Source organism: Alosa pseudoharengus, unplaced genomic scaffold, assembly GCF_046254945.1.
Source record: "Alosa pseudoharengus isolate Yale_2024_CS ecotype anadromous, Long Island Sound unplaced genomic scaffold, YU_APseudo_1.1 YU_APseudo_1.1_scf_28, whole genome shotgun sequence".
NCBI classification, from domain to species: domain Eukaryota; kingdom Metazoa; phylum Chordata; class Actinopteri; order Clupeiformes; family Clupeidae; genus Alosa; species Alosa pseudoharengus.
The window spans coordinates 727,320-748,541 of NW_027468709.1; the positions used below are offsets into that span (position 1 = coordinate 727,320).

General features: G+C 41.8%; 2 protein-coding genes across 2 annotated transcripts; both read left to right on the forward strand.

The window, feature by feature from the left end:
* The first annotated feature begins 13,739 nt into the window (after positions 1-13,739).
* On the forward strand, positions 13,740-14,705 carry LOC143099417 (odorant receptor 131-2-like). Its single transcript, XM_076262412.1, has one exon. The coding sequence runs from the start codon at positions 13,740-13,742 to the stop codon at positions 14,703-14,705; it is 966 nt and encodes a 321-aa protein (XP_076118527.1).
* A 4,138-nt stretch (positions 14,706-18,843) lies between these two features.
* On the forward strand, positions 18,844-19,746 carry LOC143099418 (odorant receptor 131-2-like). The gene has a single exon (XM_076262414.1). It carries the CDS (start codon positions 18,844-18,846, stop codon positions 19,744-19,746), a length of 903 nt encoding a protein of 300 aa, XP_076118529.1.
* The last annotated feature ends 1,476 nt before the right edge of the window (positions 19,747-21,222 follow it).

Genomic DNA, 21,222 nt, shown 5'->3' on the forward strand with positions numbered 1-21,222 from the left:
TACTCATGAGTTCTCATTGTTTTGGTCCCTACTGAAAGTTGACACTTAAAAACATCTTAAAATACAGTAGGACCTAGGTTGAAAAATACTGAACAAAGTAGGAAAACTGAGGACTGTGCTAACAGAGGCCATGGTAGTGACTGGTGCATACGGAATCTGGTTTCAACTCTTCACATGTTCAAGCAGTGAGATCCGTGGTTTCCTCAAGGCACCACATCAGTGAAAACACACTCAGGCCTTTTGGTGCTGTAAGGCCGTATTGTGTCACCCAGCTGCAGCTCTGTTGAGCTGTATGATGGACAGCTCAAACGCCCCAGGAGTCAGGTGGCATAGTTCATCAAACCTGACTGGTCCCTGTAGTCACCTTTAGTGTTTCATTAATAATGCATCACCCCACAACATAATCACCCCCCTCTGGGCCTCTCCTCCTCCTCCTCCTCCTCAGAGCAGCCCACCAAACTGACAACAGTGACCAGAATAGTTCCTGGACAAACACACCTACGCTCAACTCTGCTCTAGAGCGAAGGAGTGTTTTGCAGCATCTCCTGGTATTTGCAACTCATGAATCATTAATGATCATCAATGTCTGTCTTATTTGCTGACTCAGTCTTTTGGGCATGCACACACACACACACACACACACACACACCGACAGTATGCTGTGTGATGTGTGTCTAGTCAAGGAGATTTGCCACCAAGGGACTAATGAAATATCTGGTAAGACGATAAACACATCAGCAATATGGGCCTACACAGCATACTCTGAACATGACCTCAGACCTGATACAAGTGCATGTGCAATGGCTCTGGGCCTACCCAGCATGACCTCAGACCTGATACAAGTGCATGTGCATATATGGCTGAATATCTGCTGTGAATGTCATATCTCAGGGCATTGCTTCTGAGCTGAATGTAGATGTCCTTACCATGAGCAACATAAGACCTCTAAGGAGATGACAATTTTTCCCCTGGTCATTCTTAGTCTCCCATCCAGGTTGTCCTGAGGTCAGTGAAGGTCTCATTATTCTATCCAACTATTCTTAGGCCTCATGGTAAACAGCTACACTCACAGGTTACCATATACCATTACCATAAATGTCCATGAATATCAAATGTTTACAATTGAATTTTTATTTTCACATAAAAATAAAAGTGTAAATTGGACACTTTCAACAAGGTAGAGTTGTCTAATAAAGAGTCCACACACACACACACACACACACAGAGGTATAAGGCATTCCGTGCACCATCAAGTCCTACGTAGGCTGGAGATCTGTATGCAAGTTGAAGGTTGGCCTAATGTGTGTAAGTTTCCATGACTTGGCTAACTTAGCTCATACAATGAGTAATATTGAGGTGGAATTGCATAACATAAAGCCAGTTGATGCAATGCAAAATCTTGCCATGAGTTCAGATATTGTCTTAAGTGAAATCTGATTATTTGGAAAAAAAAAAAAAACATTTACATTTGCAAATTGAAAAAAAAAAATAGTGTGACACTGAATATCAGATTCATTCTGGGCATGTTCATGCTCTATGATATCTAGGCCTGTGTTTGTTCATACTCTATGATATCTAGAGCTTGATGAATGGGGTCAACAAGGCCTGTGTTTGCCATTGCAGCCTGCTGGTGTGAGCATTTGCAGCCCCGAGCATGCTACTGTATAGCAACATACTGTAGTCAGCCTCCTCACACTGAACCTGAGCTATGAGGTTCGCTATAACACAGGGGTGTCAAACTCATATTAGGTAGTGGGCCGGATTTGTTGGAACGAGACCTCGTGGTGGGCCGTCATGGTCATTATTTTTTTCTGCATGGGTATCAGAGTGTTATTTGATGATATCACTTATGAGCAAACAAGTACAAATAATGTACTGCTGTCATATACTGCTCTTTCTCTCTTGAAATGCCCGACTTCCATGTTAGTTTTTCCGCTTCTTCCTTCCTGAGGATTGTTTGTAGTGCTAGGTTATCAATTTATAATAGATATTGCTTATTACACATTGTTGAAGACAACTGGATCTTTTTTTCTAATTTTCCCTCCCTACCCAAAACATCTGGGGGGCCGTATAAAACCTGCTGGCGGGCCTGATCTGGCCCCCGGGCCTTATGTTTGGCACCCCTGCTATAACACGTGCTACATCATCTTCCTGGCACAGACCCTGAGCTACACGGTTTATGCTGACGTGCACTACTACAGCACCTTCCTTCTGTTTGTCCACGTGTCTGAGTCCCCTCATCTACGGCCTGAGAGACGACACTCTTCACCACTTGTTTATGCACTTCTTTAAATGAGGCCTGTCTAGAGCCAAGCTGATTCACTGACTGATTACATTCATTAATGCTTTAAGACAAGGCCTATAAACAGTTCTGTAATTTCCCAACTATTAGCCAAGTTTTATACATTGATTTTGCAAAATTTCTTCAGCTATGAGGTTAATAATTGGCTGAGTTTTGAGTGTGTTTATGGAATTCTGATTTGACATTATTTAGAAAATGTTTTCACATGTCTGCATTAGATTAAATAATATGGCAACCACTGAATATGGATGTTAATTCTGGTTTGGCAAAAAAACAAGCAGCCTCTACAGAGAAGTGTTATCTAAAAATATCTGGAAATTAGAGATGAGGTGTACAAAGGCAGTGTGGTGTGTTTGTTTTGATGTTCTGTTCGGGGGGGGGTGACACGATACTCATGAAATCATCTCTTCTCCTGTCTATAAAACGGCACTGAGGTCAGCTCTGTTATTAATGGTGCGGCCATCTACCCACAGCACACATTGGCAAACGTCACACACAATCTCACAGGAAACATACATACATGACTTTAATGTGAAGATATTATGTTGGATGTAAGTCAGAAAGCTGCTGATCATGCTTACTTATTTTTCTCTGAATGCAATGTGATATATGCATCATTATGATGTCTGTTTGAGATGAGAAACCTCTGTGAAGGTGCAAGCTTTTAGTACCTGTAAACACTGTATGTGGACTGTTACTCAGCTCACAGGGTAGCAGTGCTAAGATACAGCTTCTGGCTGTGTGTGTGTGTTTGTGTATGTGTGTTTGTGTGTGTGTGTGTATTTGTGCTCTCTTTCTAGCCTAAGCTGGCCAACTCCACAGATGAGCTTCAACGGGTGATGTATGCACAGACGGCGCGAATCCAATTCGCTGTGATTGTGTCTTTCGTCTTCATCTACATCAACACCGTCATGTTCGTCACGCTGTATAGCAAGCCGATGCTGAGGGACACTCCTCGCTACCTGCTCTTTGCTAACATGATCTTTACTGACTCCATTCAGCTCATCTCCTCTTCGGTTCTAAACTTCATCATCTTCCTCTTCATCAGTCCCGTCCCTAAAGTCGCCTGCTCCTTCTTAATGTTAATCGCGGCCTCCACCTCCAGAAACGCGCCCCTCAACCTGGCCGTGATGTCGCTGGAACGCTACACGGCCATCTGCTTTCCTCTGCGCCACAAGGAACTTGCCACCGTTAAGAAAACGTACGTGGCCATTGCTGCCATTTGGTTCTTAGGGTTTGTGAACTCTGTGATCGATTCAGTTTACACCTCCGTGACTGACCCTGTTTTTTTCACTGAGCAGATTATATGTGATCGTCAGAGCATCATCACAACACCATGGCAGAGGTCGTTCGACAAGGCTATAGATGCCCTCTACTACATATCTGTGGTGCTCATCATCTTCTACAGTTACATTCGCATCATGGTTGTGGCTCGGTCTCTCTCGAGCAGCGCTAAGTCCGCAGGCAAGGCACACAGGACGCTTCTGCTTCACATGATCCAGCTGATCCCCTGCCTGAACACGCTGTTGTACGGCAACTTAATTAGCTTCATTACCGCAACCCTGAGCTTTGACGCTTTCTTGGAGGTGAGTTACATTATCTACCTGCTGTTCATCCTGATCCCCAGGTGTTTGAGTCCACTCATCTACGGCCTGAGAGATGACTCTCTCCGCTGCTTGTACATGTACTATTTTAGATGTGGCTTGTCTGGAGCCAAGCCTAAAGTTAATATTCACTCATAGCATTCATTTCACTGTTTTATGATGAGGCCTGCAGACCTATAATTAAGAAATTGTGGTTCTATGCAGTGCACCAGCTGCTGAAACCATCAGTAGTTGAAAAATAGAGCACTCACTTACTGGGTTGTAGAGGTGATGCTTATGAGAAAACAAGCCATTTGTCCTTGTTCAAATGTAATGTAAATGTACCTTGGAAATTATCTACCACAATCCAAATCTTGTTCATGTGACATCAATCATTCAAGTGATGAAATGTGTTGTGTTTATCTGAGCACTGAACCTTTAGCAAAGCATTCAGCCCAGAAGGGCAAGGGTGACCTGTTATATTAATCTATCTGGACTCCATCAACTAGTGATTCTCAATCAGGGAGAGACCTGAGGCTTATGCAGCTGCAGAAATACATTTGATTAGTCACATATAACTGCTAAATGATAACATATGTCCAAATACATGCCTTTCACTCCTAAAGACTTATACTATTGAACACCATCAGTAGTTAGGACTCTCACTCTTTATAGTGTAGAGGTGATGCCTATGAGAAAATGTAATCAATGCCTTGAAGTTTATCTAAAATAAATTGTCCTAGAATTGTTGAGAGAATTGCTTTAAAAAGCTTAAACTGTTTACCATGTTGTTAGTCACTTGTTAGCTGAAAATGTGTCAGCCAAATGTAATGTAAGGTAATGTAACATGTGAGAGCTGTTATTCTACAGATTAAATGTTTTGTGATTGTCTGAGCAGGTGGATACTTGTTATATCCATTTGTCAAATGTAATCAATGCTTTGGAGGTCTGTCAGCACTGAATCTGAAGTATTCAGCCCTGCCTGTCTCTATTACACTATACTAGTGCTGAAATCAGGGAGAATACTGAGGCCTATATGCTGCTTCAGCAATATGCTTGTTTAGTTTATTTTAGTCAGTGCTTCATAATGAAGCCGTGTAGGTCCTTGATAAGTTGCTAACAAAAACAAAAAAAAGAAAATGAAAAAGACACAGTGCATAAGTAGAGAAGGCACCAGTTCACAGGTAGTGGGCTATTCTGCTGGTGGTGGGCGGGCACATCCGATCCGGGGAGCGAGGGAGGGGGGCAGTGTTCAGCTACACGCACACGCTGATCCAAGGGGGAGGGGCGGCCGATAGTCGAGCGGGCGTCCAGGCAGTCCAAACAATCCAGGCAACACTTTACGTCACACGCGCATTGATGGAGGGCGACCGATGTCGCGCCTCCAGATGACACAACAAGCAGCGAGTTCGTCCGAGGCAACTTCTCGACACCGATCAGGAGCAGACACACAGGAAACTTCGCGTCCAATGGATAAAACTGATACTAATAGGCCAAACTGCTATAGCCAGTAAGTGTGGACTACAATTCTTAAGCAGTCAATAGTATTCCTAGGGCAATTTACTGAAGAAGAGAGTCACTGCAACGTCCAAACATAGCACAGCAACATAGCAAACTTAAGACGAGGCACACAGTCTTTAAATACACACGGTACGGCACACGAGACACACATTGCCACCAAGAGTCTATCAATACGTAAAAACTGTTGTCCACAATCCCACGGCAGTCATGGCAGGAAGGCTAATGGGCATCTGCACGCGGAAACACTGCAGCTCAGGTTGAGGAATGCGATCACTTAACTACATAATAACGGGAACCCTCCCCCGCCGGATAGTACCCACAGTCCTTGCCACCTCTAAGCCCCCAATCTCCCCTGTTGGCTCAATCACGACGGGACAATTCTGTAGGGGGGCGTCGTTGTTGACCTTTGCCCACACTAAGGCCTCAGCGTGGGCTGGAATAGTGACATTATAATTATACGCCAGTCTGGCTGTACGAGGTTTGGCCCATTGAACAGTACTAGGATCCTATTACAATCTGCAAAGGCTATATCACATTCCTTGCCCAGGGAATGAAGCTGTGGGGTGTAAGCAGAGGTGTTCGGACGGCTAAACAACCCCTGCAAGCAGGCGGATATTACATTTATCCCTAGGATGGCCTTCCTAGTGTTGTATAAAATTATCCTATGGGTTGTAGACATCATGATGAGAGAACGAGTTTGAAACTGTAAAGCATGTATTCATATAACCTTAATCATAATCAAGTAATACACTGAAGTTATTCCTAACCATAATACTCTTATAACATTTTAAATAACAAGTTTAACTAGTACTATTAACATACTGAAGCTATTCTACCAGAATTCCCCCTACGTGCGCTCTGTATCCCTATGTCTCTGTTTGCTGCCCTGTGTCTCATTTTGTTGCACTGTGTCTCATGCTGCCTTAGCCTAGGCCTTTTGAAGAAACCAAAGTCGGCCTTGAAGCTGCAAGATAACGCGTACACAGGGCTAGCTCTACTCATAACAACCAGTAGGAGACTGCAGGGGGGCGAACGATATTTAACCCATGCACAATGTATGACCTGTGATCACTCTATACTGTACACCCCTGAACTTTCCATAAACTTAAGGTGAAAAGTTCGTTTGGGGTAGTGTTGTGTCAGCATTTTGGAGGGGTATAAGTAAGAGAGTTCTATCATTGTTCGGGAGTGCGATCGTGCGATCCACTCAGGCTTTGCGCTATGTAGTCATTAAAGGATTTTTTGCACGGAACTCTGCCGGACTTTTGAGCCTTCTTTTTGGGAGAAGTTTTTGACTTCAGCACTTATAATGGTGTATTTTTGTTACGTTGTGGGCAAGATGTTTGGACTTAATTTCTGGCCCGAGTCTGAATATCTGCCACGACACTAGCCCCAAGACAATCATCCTTAACAACCACAACCCCCTAGAGGGCACATTCGTTTCCCCAATCTGAAAGTCCATCATCATATATCCAACATATGGAATGTGCAACCCATTCGCTGCCTGCAGAGTGAGCCATGACAGGTTATCAGTACAGGGGTTTTTCGTGCTCCCAAAAAGTTCTTTACAAAGGGTCTCACTAAACAGGGTGACTTGGGATCCTGTGTCTAGCAGGCATTGGACATCCTTCCCATCAGCTTTTACAGTCACTAAAGGGCAAGAACCCGCTACCCAGGCCCTGCTATGAAGTGCACGGGGGTCATGTTGGAAATGCCCAGCCACTTGACCCGCAGTGACTGGTGAGCCTAAAAACCCTGCTGGCTGTCTTTGGGGGGGCAGTGCCTACTAATATGTCCAGATTCCCCACACTGATTACAGATGGGCTTGCAATGTCTGGTGCGACTGAGGAATCTGGGGGTGTGTGTGTGTGTGTGTGACGTGCATGTAATGCGACCTGTAGATAGAGGGGTACGGGGCTCTCTAGGCACAGGTGTGGTGATTTGGGGATAATTAGGGAAGCGGCATTGTGACAGACAAAAGACAAGCTCATGGGGAGGAAGGGAGAGCGGGGTAGAGTTTTGGTGCACAGTGTTTATAGCCGTGGGCTGTGGTAGCGTGTGGAGAAGAATCCATTGGACGCGAAGTTTCCTGTGTGTCTGCTCCTGATCGGTGTCGAGAAGTTGCCTCGGACGAACTCGCTGCTTGTTGTGTCATCTGGAGGCGCGACATCGGTCGCCCTCCATCAATGCGCGTGTGACGTAAAGTGTTGCCTGGATTGTTTGGACTGCCTGGACACCCGCTCGACTATCGGCCGCCCCTCCCCCTTGGATCAGCGTGTGCGTGTAGCTGAACACTGCCCCTCTCCCTCGCTCCCCGGATCGGATGTGCCCGCCCACCACCAGCAGAATAGCCCACTACCTGTGAACTGGTGCCTTCTCTACTTATGGACTGTGTCTTTTTAAATATTGTATTAAATAAATATTGGATTTTCATAAGTCGGTCGCCAGCCTTGTTTGTTGAACAGCCACAGCATAGCTCCCCAGCAAAACGAGTTGCACCTTGGTTACAGCTAACAACCACATATTATAGCATGCATGTATAGCTGCACATAATAACAGAGGTATCCATGTAGAGATTTGTGGTGTGTGTTGCAGAAGATGTATTCTTCAATCCACACAATGTTCCCAACAATGATGCTCTTGAAAATGTCCCTGAGAGTTCTGAATCAAATTAAAAGGCCGCAGAACAATGCTGAACAAACAGTTGTGTTTGTGTTTGATTCATCGTTGGATGATAACACCCATCTACTGGGCCCACTGCCCCCTTAAAGGTGCCATGTGTAAGAATTGAGGTAAAAATATCCAAAAAATGAGCTACACGCATCAAAAGAATGAGAAGAAATAAGGGTGATGATGTCATTAAAAAAATGACAAGGTATAGTGCTGCAGATATATCAACCTGAATTAGCATGCTAAATTACTAGCCACAGCCCGACAGGTGTCATAATACCAGTTTCGGCTATGGGAGGCAGTATGCGGGCAACATAACCGCCAGCCAAACTGCAAGACACGTTTCCCGGTTGTTACTCTAGGGTAGACCATCTTACTTTCTGGAGGTATACTGCCCCCATTTTTTATGGAATGTGGAGTATGAATTGATTTTTTGGCGGACATTACACATGGCACCTTTAATGCTAGCACAGTTTTGCTGTGATACGGTGATGTTATTTATTGTTTAGGGGCCATGCAGCCCAGCACAATTTCACAAATCAAATTTCATCACATAACAGAAACCACACTTACAGCATCTCAGATTGGCGGGTATGCGAGCACCAAGGCTAAAACACATGGGTACTTGCCTCAATCAATCAATCAATCAATCAATCAATTACAGGGTTCCCACTCAGTCAAATGTAAAATTCCATGTTTTTTTCCTGTCTTTCCCTGACAAAAAAAAAATGTCTGTGACCTACTATGTAATGAATGGTACAATATACTGCCCAAGCATTTCAGAGCAGCTGCATAGCGTCTCTGACTTGTTTTCAAGAATCTTAGAGCAGCATGAATAAATGGGCATTGAATAAACAATGTTGAGCTAACCACAACCACTCAAGCAAGCAGTAACGCTGATAACCAAATATACACCAATTTTGTGAGGAAATACATTTGTATTCATGTATTTTGGCAAGTAGATAAACAAAATTCCCTGATAAGTATATATACTCTTTTGATCCTGTGAGGGAAATTTGGTCTGCATTTATCCCAATCTGTGAATTAGTGAAACACAGTGAGGTGAAGCACACACTAATCCCGGCGCAGTGAGCTGCCTGCTACAACAGCGGCGCTCGGGGAGAAATGAGGGGTTAGGTGCCTTGCTCAAGGGCACTTCAGCCATTCCTACTGGTTGGGGTTCGAACCAGCAACCCTCCAGTTACAAGTCCGAAGCGCTAACCAGTAGGCCACAGATATTCAATGATTTTGCCCAAAAAATGATACAATTCTATGACTTTCCAAGTTTGGAATAACCCCATGACTCATGAGAACCCTGCAATAAAATAAAACACCAACACTACTCACTGGATACAATATAAAGGGAAGGTGGAATACAATCCAGTTATTTGTTCTGCTTATGAATGGAAATCAGAAATGATATATGATGAACATGCTCAAATGGTTCACATGTTCAAATGATATATGATGAACATGTTCAAATGGTTCAATCAAGCCCTTAGTGGGTAGAAATCAAGAAAACAGTGTCAAATAATGAATGGTAAATTTACACAATATGAAAGAATCCATGATTTTTATCATGACAGTAACCCTAACCTTTACTCCTCTGAAGAAGCCACAGCATGGCGAAACGTCAGGAACTTCTACTTTGCACTTAACATTTAGTCTTACTCATTTTTAATATATGGATGTTGATCTATTTTTCTTTTTTATAAACCTATTTGATCCTTTGCTAGGAAAGTTATTTGCACAAAATAGTAATACATTGCACGAAATTGCTTAAGTTTGCACAGAATTACATTTTAACATCTTTTGGCTTTCCAGCCAAAGGCCAAAAGCCTCAGGGATTTAGCCATCTTAGTGTGTGGTGTGTAGTTTAGCCATCTTAGTGTGTGGTGTGTGTGGTGTGTATGGTGTGTAGTTTAGCCATCTTAGTGTGTGGTGTGTGTGGAGTGGTTTAGCCATTTTATGGCCTCCTTACACCAAACAACTTTGACAAGATTTGGGAAAGATTCTTGAAAGATTGGAGTCTTTTGAGTACAATCTTTCAAGAATCTTTCCCAAATCTTGTCAAAGTTGTTTAGTGTAAGGTGGCCATTGGTGTGTGGTGTGGAATTTAGCCATCTTAGTGTGTGGTATGTGTGGTGTGGTTTAGCCATCTTAGTGTATGGTGTGTAGTTTAGCCATCTTAGTGTGTGGTGTGTAGTTTAGCCATCTTAGTGTGTGTGGTGTGTAGTTTAGCCATCTTAGGGTATGGTGTGTGTGGAGTGGTTTAGCCATCTTAGTGTGTGGTGTGTAGTTTAGCCATCTTAGTGTGTGGAGTGGTTTAGCCATCTTAGTGTGTGGAGTGGTTTAGCCATCTTAGTGTGTGGTGTGTGTGGAGTGGTTTAGCCATCTTAGTGTGTGGTGTGTAGTTTAGCCATCTTTTAGTGTGTGGTGTGTAGGGTTGCCACATTTGATTTGTGAAAATCCGGGACATTCATTGCCGACCCCCCCCCATAATTAATAATGGTGTGTAGTTTAGCCATTTTAGTGTGTGGTGTGTAGTTTATCCATCTTAGTGTGTGTGGTGTGTAGTTTAGCCATCTTAAGCCCTCCTTACACTGACAGACTTTGGAAAGATTTGGAAAAGATTTTTGAAAGACTACAGTCTCAGACCCTCTCACATCTAAAGACAAGTAGTAGAGTTTTAAGTCACAGACTATGATTTTGCAATGACTAGGGATCTTGCAGGGTCACTATTTGCAAGACTGCAACTAGATTCCTTTAAATTATTACCCATAGATAAACAGGAACTGAAATGATAGCCTACTAAACTCAAAGTCGTATTTTCGTGTTTCTGCAGCATTGTTTCATGCGTGACATCCCTAACCGATATAGAGTTGTTCTGTTACGTGGAAGAGCCGACTAAATATGTATAAGAAATGACAAATATTATAAGAATAACAATTAATCATATAGGCTACAGCTGTCGCCTACTTTGCCCCTTCCTGTTTGGTGTTGGAGAGAGGTTACTATTGGTTTTTATAGTTCACGTCACTATTTGCATGAGCCACGACTAGAAAGACTTGTGATAATATCAAACATGTTTGATATTGTCATAACGGCAAAACTAGAAAAGGACTGACTCCGACTGACTTAAAACCGCTAAGATTGGCACCTTACACTTAACGATCTAGTTGACGGGAGCGCGCCGCGATTCCAGTACAACTCCCATGATTTCAGTCCGACTTTGGAAATTTAGTCGCCGACTGTGAAAACAGACCAAAATCGTACAATGTAAGGCCGCCATTAGGTGTATTTTGTTAGAGAGTCTTAAGGCGGGCTTAACAGGATAACGACAGTCCTGTGACGGTGGAAGGTGGCTATGGCTAACGAAGAGCGGTTGTTTGAATCGGCGTTGGCGTCAACTTTGGAGGAGTTGGACTTGTGCTTTTCTTTGAAAGTTGAGCAACACAATGCACTTAAGTAATTCCTTTCGAAGAAGGATGTATTTGCCGTTTTGCCGACCGGATACGGATATGGTCGTAGTGCTGGCCTATTGCATGCCTAGGCAGTTTGAAAGACAATTCTCTGCCCGCCCCTTGGATTAAGCGAGGTAAATGGTTCGATTCCAGACTATACATTTCAATGATATAGGATGGCCCGCCAGGCTAGTGATGCGCCAGATAGAATGGCAAAAGTGTTACAGTCTGAAGTTGATGACAACTGGATTGAGCGAGTGCCTGCACAAATTGCCAGCTGGCTCATACAGTAGAAAAATGACCTGACTAAATGGACGAATATTAAGTGTCATTTTTTTAATTCACTTCAGATGTCCATACGTTTTTTTTTTCACCGAGTTATGGCCGCAATTTCAAGATTATGAGTAGAAAAATCTGGAAGTTTGAAAATTTGGGTATGGAAAAAGTATGGAATTTTGAAATGGAAAATGTGTAGGAACCCTGATCTTAGTGTGTGGAGTGGTTTAGCCATATTAGTGGTGTGGTGTGTGTGGAGTGGTTTAGCCATCTTAGTGTGTGGTGTGTAGTTTAGCCATCTTAGTGTGTGGTGTGTAGTTTAGCCATCTTAGTGTGTGGTGTGTTGTTTAGCCATCTTAGTGTGTGGAGTGGTTTAGCCATTTAGTGTGTGGTGTGTAGTTAAGCCATCTTAGTGTGTGGTGTGTGTGGAGTGGTTTAGCCATCTTAGTGTGTGGTGTGTAGTTTAGCCATCTTAGTGTGTGGTGTGTGTGGAGTGGTTTAGCCATCTTAGTGTGTGGTGTGTAGTTTAGCCATCTTAGTGTGTGGTGTGTAGTTTAGCCATCTTAGTATGTGGAGTGGTTTAGCCATCTTAGTGTGTGTGGAGTGGTTTAGCCATCTTAGTGTATGCATTTCATAATGAGGTTGCCAGTTAAGCCCGAAAGGACGCCAAATAGGTGCAAAACCACACGTTTAAAATCCCCCAACCTAACATAGCCTGGTTTACTGTATCGAGTGTAATACATGCAACAGACGGTATATTATTAACTATTTGAAAATAGAAAGACCTGCAGAGAGGGCCTAGCAGGCCCTGACAGCCTGCCACTGTAAACAAAACTGTATATAAAATATAATAAGGTATTAAAATTAGATATTTAGTTTGTGTCAATAGAACAACTTGCCTGTAAAGGTGTACTAGACATTATGGTTGTTCTTCTTTGACTGATATTTTCCTCATTTGGCTTTTGTATTGTATACTCTTTTATTGCTGATGTCTGTTATCAGAGTGTTGTTTTGTTGTTGTTGTTGTTATATGATTGTGAATTGCTATAAAAGTGCTTAAAGCTCAGTCAAACTTCTCTGAATAAACAATGATTAATTAAAAACCACAGACATGTAACATGTACAAAAGACATAATTTGCAGTGCACATGCATTCCTTATAAACAACATACATAACTTGATTCATGCTTACTGAAAATGAATATAGCAGAGCTGAAAGTATGTTAATGTGTTAACACCTTATTTGCCTCAGACACAGGTAGGCCTGCTGCACTGCTCTTGCAGATAGGTAGGTCCAAGCTGTCACTCACATCACCTACAGTACATACAACATTACGTATGGGAGACGAGGGGGGCGTGGGGATGTCATATGGGTTACCTCACCTCCTGTCCTCTTCATAAAGGACAGCTCTTCAGGTCTGAACACTGGAGGGAAATCAGAGCAGTGGACCTCACACTATTCCAGCATTATAATCCATACACCCATGTCCTCAAACAGAAGACTGTTTATAATTACAAATCTCATTTCTCCTCTTCCCTGTTGCATGAATTGTTCTCATAGAACTTTTATTACACTGCATTGTTTTACATTGGATTGTTTTGTTAAGCTTTGAAAAAGGGCTTACACAGTTAATTGTTTTTTTTTTTGTAAATGTGTGTTATGTAAACTGATGTGTAGAACAGTCCAAAGCACGATTGCTTATTGTGTTCTTTTGTATATTGTCACTACACGCTCTACATGTGAACTGTAATGTGATCTCACATCAGAAATCTCAAGTTCCTGCATTTCACAGAAGGGTATATCTGTGTGTGAGAGTGAGGGACTCCTTTGCTCTGTTCTCTCTGTGCTTAAGCTTGTATGTTTTTAGTCTCTAAGCTCGGTTAGCTCTATTGTGCTTCTGTTGTGTTTGTGTTTTCTAATGTCATGGCCCTGAATAACTCAGGGAAGGAGGTTCTGATCGCTCATCAGCAGATGTTCCAGGTGCAACTGACCTCTGAGGGACCGCTGACCAAACTGGTGGTGGCTATCTTCATGTCCAGTCTCTTCATCTACATCAACACGGTCATGTTCATGACACTGTGGAGCAAGCCTGTGTTCAGAGAGACCCCTCGCTACGTCCTCTTTGCCCACATGCTCTGTAACGACACCGTCCAGCTGCTCTTCTCCTCTCTGATGTACATCATTTCCTTGTGTTATGTCCAGTTGGCTAAAGCCGTGTGCTCCATTCTAATACTGGTCACGGCCTCAACCTCACGAAATGCGCCCATAAATCTAGCCGTGATGTCACTGGAGCGCTACGTGGCTATTTGCTTTCCCCTGCGTCACAGTGAGATTGCCACCAAGACGAGAACCGGCCTGGCTATATCGGTCATTTGGTTCTTCGGGGCAGTAAACCCGGTCGTAGACATTCTCTATACCTCAGCCACGGACCCCACATTCTTCAGCGAGCGCATGTTCTGCACAAGGGAGAGAATATTCATTGCACCATGGCAACGGGAACTGTTTGAGGGCCTCAACGCCTTCTATTTTGTTGCCGTGACGCTGATCATTGTCTTCACCTACATCAGTGTGATGCTTGCGGCTCGTTCTGCCTCCAGTGATAAAGAGTCGGCTAAGAGAGCACACAAGACGCTCCTGTTGCACCTCATGCAGCTGGGCCTGTGCCTGAACACGCTGGTGTTCGGCAGCATAGAGAGGCTCTTGGCTATGACCAGCAGCAGTCGTCTATTCATGGACCTGCGCTACGTGAACTTTCTCTTTGTTCTCATTCTGCCTCGGTGCCTGAGCCCCCTGATCTACGGCCTGAGAGACGACACTGTCAGGCCCCTATTTCTGTTCTATTTACAGTGTGGCACACGTAAAGTCAAGCCTAATGTCAATATACACTGACTAGCATACATACATACATACATACATACAAACACATGGGTTTATTCTGGAAAATGTATGGTCTACTTAACATGAATACTTTTGAGTGTATATACAATTGACTGCTGGGGAAACAGACATACTTTAATTAGATGTGTGCTTGCTGTGGTGGCCTAGATGCGCAACAGTAAACAGGTTACATAAGAGTAAGAGTTGTACTTTTTTTCCACAGTATAATGGTCAGTTGTACTTTTCAGCCACCACTTTTGCGCTTTTTCTATTATTCACATTTTTTATTCTCTCTTTTTAGATGAATATGCTGTTTTCATAGATCATAAGTATTATCATTGAACGGCCCTCTAACCTCTGAAAGCACAGAAAAATAAAATCAACCAAACTGATCAGATATTGTTTTCACTGTGCAGTAAACTGTCATAAATTGCTGTGTGTAATGATTTTTCTAATGCATATATTTTATATGACACTTCAAAAAGTCATTTACCTGTGTATTTTTGAAAACATGAATAAGTCATGTTAAGTTGTTATATATATATATATATAACATATTATATATATATATTTGTTTAATATCAATGAAATTGCAGTTGTGTTTTGGACTGAGTAAAGACAAATAACAATAATTAAATTACAGTTCCACTAAATAACAATAACTCATTAACAGTTCCACTCAAATATTTATAGTATAAACATTTCCCTGTCAACACAACTAATTAACAGTTGATTGCCTTTGATCAACATAGGCACATGACCCCATTCATAAAGACCTGTGTAATACTGTACATCCCATCCTAATTAATAATAATAAAAAAGTTTGACTGGACCTAACTGTTGTATTAACAAGCACATTGTAATTTTTGTATTACTTACCAAAGCATTTATCAGTAATACAGATAAAATGGGGGGAATGCGAATAATTCCGTTGCAGGTCAACTGAGGTTGACTTTATGTGGCAATACCACCAGTATCCACTAGAAGGCAACATAAGACAAAATATTTATTTTTAGTTTACAGTCTGAATGGCCAGCTATAGCACATCTAGTAGTTCATTGTGACTGTCTTCAATAGAATTAATCTGGCTCCACAACAATGTGATCACCAACAGATAACCTGTCATTTATCAGTTTTTGGAGAGACTTAGTTAATGTTTTACCATTGAGAAAATACAATTAAGTAAAAGTGTTCACTTATTACAGTAATCAGTTACAGTGTTCATTACAGAACAGATTTATTTTAGCATCGGATGCAGTGACGCAATGGATCGGTTTTTGAAACTAAAAAGTGATGTAGGAGACAGCCTGGCTTTAAGCTCCAAAGTGAGGAGCTTATTTTGTAGTCCTTAACAGATAATTTGTATCTAAATGTAAATAAATATATCAGTTTCCTGTCACAAAAGCCTTTTGAAGAGGGAAATAAAGAGAGAAATGTAATCAAATGAACACTGTAGGCTAAACTCCCCACTCCCACAATAATTTTGCAGTTTTGAGTAAGACCAGAATATATTTTTGCTGTCCCAGGGCTCCCTTGAAAAAGATATTTAAGATCTCAATGGAACTCACCTGGTAAAATAAAGGATAACTGAAATAAACTAAAAAAAAAAATATATATATGCATTTACAACTGAATAGCATATAGCCAGGGTTGGGTCGGATTACTTTGAAATGTAATCCATTACTGACTACAAATTACATGGCAATTTTTGTAATCAGTAACGTAATCAGTTGGATTACCAAAAACATGTAACGTAATCTGATTACTTTAGGATTACTTTTAGATTACTTCAATAAATATGTCCCTTAAGTAAAAGACACCACCACTGAATTGATAAAAAAAAATCTCATTCTATTTTTCTCTTTATTATTTCATTACATCTAAGAAATCTCTTTGCTCTGAGTAAAGCATTCCTGTGTGAATTACCTGATCTTTTCCTCCAAAAATCCTAATGTAGCCCCTTGTTTTAGTGTTACCATTTACTTTGAGGTCACCAGGTCCCATTGTCTGAAAAACCCCCAAAACTAATACATTTCTATAGCTATTCTCCACTTTGGGGGTGATGTTTTGGTGGTTGAAATTTTTACCCCATCCCAAAATTGATCACTTAGTCATCATGGATGTGATCATGGATCACTATTCTCCAAACATGCACAACCCAGCTTAACTAAGGGCACACCTGGACAATGAATTTAGCTTTCGCTGGATTTTTTTGACCCAGGGACATGGCCTGAGATTGAATGACACCATGTCCATTTCAATTGTGGGGGTGAGAAAATGATTCCTTTGGGATGTTTTTCAACCAGGGGGACCGGTGACTTTCTCAAAGTAAACGGTAACACTAAAACAAGGGGCTACATTAAGATTAGGAGGAAAAGATCAGGCAGTGTGCCAAGAGACCTGCCCCAATAGTAAATAAGTTAGTAAGTATAGATACTCTTTTGATCCCGTGAGGGAAATTTGGTCTCCCAATCCGTGAATTAGTGAAGCACACAGAGCACACAGTGAGGTGAAGGTACCGAAGGTACTCCGGCTTCTGTCTGGTGTGGAACCGAGGCGTTCAAACGTCAGTCATACGTCAGTGACACGCCCCTGTGCAGGCGGGGACTGAACCAGAGCCCGTCTCTGACTGAACTCCACTTTGCCCTCATAGACATGAACTAGGACGACCCATCTTGCTACGCATTAATTATCTTTGGTGCTTTACTCAAGGGCACTTCAGCCGTGGATGGGCCGTTGGGGGCAACTTCGCTATATGCCGTTTACAAAAGCAAGTTCGGGAGGAGTGTGACGAAATTTGCCATGTCTCCTTCAATCTGCCAGGTAACTTATTTGCAGTCCATCTGCCGAAGCTGCAGCATCAGCTATAAGTAAAAGTATATTAGTGAAAGTGATGGTTTCTGAGGGGAAAAAAACACTCTCAGGGCCCACAGCAGTGTCAAAGACAACACCGGCAACACACCCAATTTGGCACTTTGCTCTAGAAATGAACATATAATGCACTATGTACAGTACCATGCCTATTTAACATAATGTGGAACATTTTCCATGAGACGTGAATCATTTGTAAAAAATATTATATGTATTATTTACCTACAGGTCAGTGACAAGGTTGAGGCAGTGGCACTATGGGTCACACCACAGGAAGCAGCAGCCACAGCTAACCAGTTTACAAACGGAGGAGCAGAGGTCTACACAAGAGGAGTTTCAAATTCATCAGCATGGAAAGGAAGCAGCTTCAGAACTTGATTTAACTGAAGTGCAATGAACATGCCGACAATGCCAATAAATAAAAAGGTTCCAGCCAAACATGTGAGTGGCATGTCAAGTCAGCAAACCCAGCTAAAAGAACACAGATGGAATCATATAAGGTGACAGAACTGATCAGCCTTCATATAACACCGGAGGGCAAGGCTTACTTCTACCCACAGAACAGTCTTTGGGCTACTGTACGTTTACACTGCTTACACGACATTGATGCAAACTTACTATTATGATTATTATTGCTATTATTATTATTTTGTCAGTATCCAATTTTACAGATGGTCTGTACAGATGAATGACAATGATGCTGTTCATGCTTAAGTATGATTGAAAATTATTAGAGGTTATTGGTTGTTTGTAAACAGTACAATTTGTATTGTTTTTACTCATGGGGACAGATGGGAACAGGTAAGAACCATCCCCATTGCAGGAAGCAGTGACATCACATAGGTGACAGGGCTGGGATGTTTCCCACCCTTACATAATGCTGCTTATAAAATGAGTTGGTCACACATAAACTCAGTAGGATGACACTGCTCAACAGATAGCTAGCTTAGGAAAAGCTGTGACATTAAACCTTATTTGATATCATACATATTTACCTCACTGTTTAACTGCTACCAACTGCTTTACAGAGGTTTGTGTCTATTCTTGTACACACTTTTATATGTGACTCTTGGCACTTATGTTATAATTCTTGATGTTTTCCCTTCATGAAGGCTGGATTCAAACTTTCCTAACTCATTTTGTAAATTGATCAATGTTGTATGCAAATTAGCTTCTTGTATGTTGTGCATATGCTGTATTTGTTTGTATATAGATGATGGCAAGCAATAATCAAACCAGTGAAGGCACTTTACTCTTTTTTCAGCAATCTTTTGAAGGTATGAATGAGGAGAGACTAATTCAAATTGTTGTGTCCATTCTCATGTCCCTGCTTTTCACCTGCATCAACAGCATCATGTTTCACACTCTCATGAGTAAGCCTGTGTTTAGAGAGCTGCCTCGCTATATCCTCTTTGCCCACATGCTCTGTAATGATACTGTTCAGTTGGTTCTGTCCCCAATGTTTTTTCTGTTGGTTTTATATTGGCAGAGGATCCCTAAGACTGTTTGTTCAATTTTGATTTTCTTTGCAGCAACCACGTTAAATATTGCTCCTTTAAACCTCGGTGTGATGTCTCTCGAGCGCTATGTGGCCATTTGTTTCCCTTTACATCATAGTGAGATGGCCACACAGAGAATGACGGGTATATCAATTCTCATTATCTGGCTCCTAGGTAGCATAAATGCTGTGATAGATATTTTATATGCACTGATAGTGGATCCATCATCTTTTAAAGGTACTATGTTCTGTGCTCGAGAAATGTTTATTTTTTCACAGTGGCAAAAGGATCTGTATCAAGGGCTCAGTGGGTTTTTCTTTGTGGCAGCAACAAGCATTATATTATTCACATACGTCAGTGTTATACTTGCAGCTCGATCTGCCTCAGCGGATAAAGAGTCTGCTAAGAAAGCTTGGAGAACAGTCCTACTGCACTTTGGCCAGTTAGTGTTGTGTCTCAACAGCCTGCTGTTTGGAACCTTTGAGAGATCCATTATTATGATGGCCAAAGACCGTCGTATGTTCATAAATCTCCGTGTTGTGAACTTTCTATTTGTTCTCATTCTGCCTCGCTGCCTGAGCCCCCTGATCTACGGCCTGAGAGACGATCTTGTTCGGCCCTTATTCCTCTACTATGTCAGGTGTGGAACCCAAAAGGTCAAACCCTCTGTAACTTCACACTGAAAGAGTTGGGCTGGATTAGACTACATTCTTCAGTCAGCAGCTGGAGCTATAACAACTTAAAGAGCATGTGATGAAGTCGACATGAAGTAACTGAATTTAAATAAAACTTGTAACATGTTTGTAGCATATTTCAACAAAAAATATGTTGTTAAGTTATTATTCTGGCTTGCCTGTTGAATGGCATGCTGGAACCACATTATAATTAAAACCATTCATTAAATGCTTGCAAAACAAATTAAGACTACATCGGTTTCATCAATTCATGAAATCCTGAAACGGTAAAGTATGGTACTGATCTATGCCTATTCCTGTGGAAGTGTGAGTAAAAAGTACATTTATGTAACAGAGTTAATTTTAAATTTTAATATCTTCAATAATTCACTATGTTAGAGTGTTCCTTTACTAGTGGATTACTGACACTATTAGTGAATTACTCACTTTCATATCCAAGCAAAATTGGTGTCTTGGCAAATAAAATCTGTAACTGAAATATTCCCAAGAAAATCAACAATGCATCAAATTATTGATCAAATTCAACTGGACCCCTCATGAATTTCTGCAAATCATTGGCAATACCCAGCCCTAATACAACAGGAAGTAGACCCATTATTGGGAAGATGTTCCCTTACCGGGGGACAGAACAGAAGACATGGGATTGTGGTTGTACATCTGATCCTAACCTTCCTCTGACCCAGCCCAGAAACCATCGGCCTCTTGTGAGCTTCTTTCTGTCTCGTTACAAATACCATGGTTACAAGCCCACATCCCTGGCTCATGGGCCCTGGATTCCGAGCATAAAACTGTTTTCATCTTCCCGTCTGATACTGGCTACAGCATGTTTATCATGACCATCACCTTCACTGACTGTGCTGTATGTGGTCACGCCACAGACAAAAACATTGATTTATGTGGATAATACGATTACAACTAACAAGTGAAGAAACATTAGATTTTAGCCCTCTTTAACTTGTCTCTACATATGTGTTTTGACTTTATGCGTGCTTTAGTATATTATGTATCTGGTAGACATATGAATAAAGCCTAACTGAACTTAACAAAGAGACACAGACCTTAACTTGAAAAATCAAGTCATTACAGGCCACTGTTCTAAGACCTCATTACATCTAGGGAGTAAAAATGATCAAGTGTATGTCCTGTTCTGAAGCACTTTTTCTGAAAACCTAAGGTTGATAGAATGGATTGGAATGCAAAATGTCTTTGAAATGCCCGACTGTACATACACAGGACTGAGAGAGATGATACGTCACCTCACACATTTAACTGAGGTCAACGTGATGTGTCTTCCAACCTAGGCTACCCAACCAACTTCTGACACACCACTGTAGACTTCTAGATCAACATCTAACATGCTTAAGTGACCTCCTTTAGCTGGCAAAAAGCAGACTTATTAAGGGTGGTAGACTGTCATCTAGCAACACAACACAGCCCACATGCAGAGAACCCACCAACCCCAGA